The 5,000-nt window shown below is 41.9% G+C and overlaps 1 protein-coding gene and 1 long non-coding RNA gene across 5 annotated transcripts in view; one reads left to right on the top strand and one right to left on the bottom strand.

Moving 5' to 3' along the window:
- The window catches only part of LOC145651689 (uncharacterized), a 17,188-nt gene that overhangs the window by 6,047 nt on the left and 6,141 nt on the right, over nt 1–5,000 (bottom strand). The window lies entirely within an intron of this gene.
- Nucleotides 1–5,000, top strand: part of gabra4 (gamma-aminobutyric acid type A receptor subunit alpha4) — a 23,217-nt gene that overhangs the window by 13,237 nt on the left and 4,980 nt on the right. For 3 of the 4 annotated variants that reach the window (XM_027017234.3, XM_027017225.3, XM_027017242.3), the window contains one exon: nt 730–2,257. The exons of the other annotated variant lie outside the window; for it this stretch is intronic. In XM_027017234.3, coding sequence (XP_026873035.1) covers nt 730–1,263 — 534 coding nt within the window. In that variant the 3' untranslated portion in view covers nt 1,264–2,257. Of the gene's footprint in view, nt 1–729; nt 2,258–5,000 lie in introns of those variants that run through there. 4 annotated transcript variants of the gene reach the window in all.

The raw sequence follows: 5,000 nt of genomic DNA, 5'->3' as shown, positions 1-5,000 counted from the left end.
ACACACACACACACAAAACATGCATTGCAGTCATGCATTTTTCTCTATCTCTCTTCATGCAGTGTGATGTAAGCTGTGTAAGCTGTTTGGGTAGTACAGTTCCACACGCCTCCATCTCCCTCCCACAGACTGCACTGAAACACACAAAAAGCTTCCTCCCAATGCATTAGCATGAAAAATCAGCCTGTGGATAGGTCTTCCTGGAACTGATGCCTCACTAGAGACCTGAGAAACATTTGCAGTTCAATAAAAGTGAACCTTTTTTCACCGTACATCTCATTTAACATCTTTAAATTAGCCAGCAAAGCGCTGAGTATCTCAAATGTTCCACAAATTAAGTTATAAAGTACCATTAGCCTGTCAGTGTGGAACACTAGGTTATGGATTATACCCTGCAATCTGAATAGTAGATTGTAGTGTTTCTTTTGGCAGAACATTCTTTTAAATTTTTTAACAAGTGAGACGTAATTTAAAATAACGTCAGATGCCCTCCACAAAAATATGATAAATTCCTTGATCACATAAGACCAACTGAAAAGCAAAATATGCCAATATTCTCATAAATGTGATCCCCCTTCACCCCACCCCCTCACCCCCAGTAAAAGAAGATGAGATGGTGATAAGATTTCTATCTCATGGTATGAAAACAAAAACAGGAAAGGAAGACTAAAGGCTGATCAATGCAGATGAAGACCACGGTAAACATTTTTATCTTAATTTCTCTCACAGCAAAACACGGACACCAACGGCAACCTGCGGAAGCGAATCAACTCCACGTCTCAGCCTCAGCCGGAGTCCAAGAGCAGCCAAAGAACTGACGCCTCCAGCAAGCCCTCCACAGCTGTGTCCAAACAGCCCCAGACACGCCAATTATCACCCACCACGGGCACGATGAGCAGCTCCTTAGGCCAATCACGACTTTATCCCAAATCCTCCACTCAGTCCAGTGTGATTCCGGCAGCCTCCGCTTCTAAGACCACACAGCCCACTCCACCCTGCACGCCAACTGTCCCCAAGCATTCGTCAGCCATTACATCCACTGGCTCCATCTCACTTCACCATGTTTTAGGATCAAAGTTTGAGAATATCCAGAAAATGGACAAGCCTTCAGTATGCGTTCACCCTGCAGCTCCTGCAGCCGGAGGGACCAGCAAGATTGACAAATACGCACGCATTCTTTTCCCAGTTTCCTTTGGGGCATTTAACATGGTGTACTGGGTTGTGTACTTATCTAAAGACACCATGGAAACAAGAGGAGCCTAATCACACCAGACTTGCTCGTTTCTGCAATATTTCCTCAAAGGATTGGGTCAAACATCTTCATAATAATTACTAGAAGCATAGTTCAAGAAGTAAACAAGCAAAAAGGCACGTTGGATAAGTATCGCAGAAGATGTACTGGAAAAAATCTGAATTTGAGTGATTGTCAAAGAGCCCTTTCTGACAATCAGCAGGTGGACACATAAACCAATCCTAGTCTTATAGCATTCTCACTGGACCAGACCTTAAATTTATCTGGCACCTTCGAGTGGTTATAAAATGCCAGGCAGATTTATTGTAGAACGCACAGCTGCAGGGATATTGTCAGTGAAAATGAGAATTGGAATAGAAAAAGCGAAATCAGCACCATTTAGTCTATTTTTCTATAGAGACATTTTCTGAAGATTCACTCACACTGAATGTGTTTTCTGGCAGACTTCTTTACATCATTTTTTTTAATTTTGGTTTATGTGTGTGTAAACAGTCCAGCCAATGGGACGTTACACCCAATGGGGAATGTTGTTATGAGCTGCTCTGTGTGGGTGGTGCTTGTGAGCAGAGCCTGCTTGTAGATTGTTGACCAATAGCAGAAAATCTATATGCATGGCTCATATGTCTCCCTGATACAAGGGGAATTCACAAGGTTCTCTCTTTTTTACATTTTTTTCCTTCACCTAGGAATATTTACCACTGCGTACTAAACAGATCTACTCTTATCAACAGATCATCTCATACGTGGTGAATGGCTACTTTTTTCCTATCCAGTCTTAGTTCTTTGGAGCTTTGTTACACTGATAGCCGTATGGGTGACACGAGAGAATTTCCTAAGAGCTAGGAATAATGTCTGTGCTAATGATATCTGTTTGAACATGCATAGCACAGATTTAATGCACCATATGATTTAAAACTTCATTATTCACGAACTGTGGATGTGTCCATAGTGTCTTTCTGACATGACTGAGTGGAATGACATAAATATCCATGGGAACTATGTAAATGGCATTCTTTTTTAATTTTAGATAGAGATAATGTAACGTCAAGGTTTAATATTCATAGATATGGAAATAGTCTGAGGAAATAGTCAGCTATTATTTCTGTGATATAAGGACAGGAAATAAACAATTGACTGATATTGTGGGTGGCCAATTCATCTGAACGCATAGGGGAAACGGGGTTAAACTTCTTCAAGGACATTAATGGAGTGAATTGATTGCTAAGGGATTTAGCAATCGAAAATCTTCAATAGAATATCTTCATCTGTTTTAAGGTCTGCTATGGACTTACCATAATGGACTGCTTTATAGTGTAACCACAGTCCAAATTTCCTTTTCTACTCGCATCTCTCTCTCTCTCTCTCTCTCTCTCTCTCTCTCTCTCTCTCTCTCTCTCTCTCGCCTCTGCAGTCCTCTGATGAAGAACTAAAAGGTTAAATGTCAGCCCATGAAACTAAAAACCAGTGCATGTATATCTGCGTGCTTGTGTGAGCAAACACACATTAGCTCCATTTCAGAAGTAACCGGAATGTGTAGAACATTGACAAACATTCCAAAATAGTTTTTCTGTATTTATTTCTTTATGGTCAATAAAGAAATAGGGTCTTATGCCAAAGGTAGAAGAGAGAGTTATGGTATTATGAGAAAGCCTGTACTGAGAGCCGAACAATTACACTAGCATCAGATGGTCTTTGTTAATTTGCTTCACCAGGAAAACACTGTAATTATTCAACAAAGGGAGCCCTGAAATGAAATAGTGCTATAGCGATATTACATGCAATAGCAGGCCTGTGGTTCTCTGGTTCCGCTGTTGTCTGAGTTTACACAATGGAAATTAGGCTTTTGTGCAGTAAATTGTAATTGCACTACTGAAATCTCAAGAGTGTAACCTTCATGCTTTCCAAAGAAATAGACTTTGCAATTAAAATAAGATGAGTAGGATGACCGGGCCGGCATTCAGTCTCCAAATCTATGGTTTACAGCCAGCCTGGATTCATTAATGCAAACATCCACCACCTTCCTTCGTCCCCATTCTAATTACAGCCTTATTGATCACCCAGGCCGTTTAGCATCCTCCAGTCCACAAGATTAATCAAAACAAATAAATAAATCAATAAAAACGCTGCCCTTTGCAATCGCTATCCCAAACCAATGAATCAAGGTATGGATTTGGAGAAAAGCCCTTAGGTGTTTCTCCTTCATTAGAGAGAGGAAGAGGTGAAATAGAGGCAGAAGAGAGCTTCCCCTTTGCACGTTTTTAGTTTTCTGATATATTCCCGTTTGTTGCTGCTCTGTTTGTGTCAGGGGCCTAAAGGCTAAGTGTTAAGTGGGTGTTTAACTTAGTAGTGGAAGATCCCTGGGGGGGAAGCACACTGTTCCACATGCTTACCTCTGCTGGGGACGTGTCACTTATACAAGGCACCAGGAGGCTTCTTACATTTTACACCTCTGGTTCTGGTTTTCCCTTGTCTCTTCATTTGTCATTTCTCTCTCTCTCTCTCTCTCTCTCTCTCTCTCTCTCTCTCTCTCGCTCTGTCTCTCTATTTCCTTTTTTATCTGTGTGTGTGTGTGTGTAAATATGAGGACATTCTTTGTGTAGTTTATGGACAAAGATATCAGTGGACTGATGGAGCGGTCAGTGATCAAAATGTCTGCTGTTTCAGACTTTCCCAGAAATGCAGTTGAGTGTGAAATTGACTTTGTGCCCTCAGCATCACCCCACCTAAGCATGCGCGCACGCGCGCGTGCACACACACACACACACACACACACACACACACACACACACACATACATGCAGACAAAATCACCCATGCTCTCTTATTTACGCACACACTTTACATCCTCATTACCCTGCCAGCCTCAGGACGACGTGCTTCCTCTCACCCGCTCCTCACCTACCTGCCTGAATGGCAGTTGCTTATATGCAGCACAGGGGCAGTCTCACGGCTGAAGGTTAGACGAGCACACGCCCTCAATCGCTGTCCTAGCCCTGTAGCTTCTCAATCCTCTCCCCTTGACCTATTTCTCTTTATCTCACATACAGCCGCTCTGAGCTAAAGCTTGACCCGACAGGTTAGAATAATTCACCCTGCTGCAGACCAATAAGGGTCTCACCTCTGACAGGACAGACCTGTATGTACTAATATGAGCTGTCCTTTTTCTTTTACTTTGAATACATTTCCTTTCATTTCTCTTCATTTTTGATGTTATTTTTTCCATACAACTGTCCCATAAATCCCGTTATTATAGCCGGCCGAACTTGAAGGGCACCAGAAATGCTCGTGGCAGGCTCGCAGTAGATCCTCCACTGTAGATCTACTACTGTCCAAGAGTACCAGAGTCCAGGAGAAAGCCTGCCTCGACTTAAGCAGGCCCATGTCACAAGTGAAACTGTGTCCAGTGCACCTGTGAGAGGAAATATCCAGCAAATATCCTTGGACTACACCCAAAGAAATGCGTTGGAATGAACCATTACTGTAGAAGCCAGGTGACTTTGTTTTTGTGAGGTCATGTGACTAAGAGGATTAATACAGCTTCCTGTATATGCATCAGTAACCAAATGTCTTTGTAAAAAAAATTTATCATATACACTTTGTGTTTTATAGTCAAAAGAATATGATTTACTATTGCTCTATGCAAGGTAATCACCTTAGAAATTCCATATACAGTAGAGGTGCCTCACCTGGTTTATAAAGTTGAGGTGACCATTCAAAAACTACAATAAACATGGCCGTTAGCTACGTA

The sequence above is a fragment of the Electrophorus electricus genome, chromosome 16 (assembly GCF_041902795.1).
Source record: "Electrophorus electricus isolate QZ-2024a chromosome 16, ASM4190279v1, whole genome shotgun sequence".
NCBI classification, from domain to species: domain Eukaryota; kingdom Metazoa; phylum Chordata; class Actinopteri; order Gymnotiformes; family Gymnotidae; genus Electrophorus; species Electrophorus electricus.
This window is presented reverse-complemented; position numbering and strand designations above follow the sequence as displayed.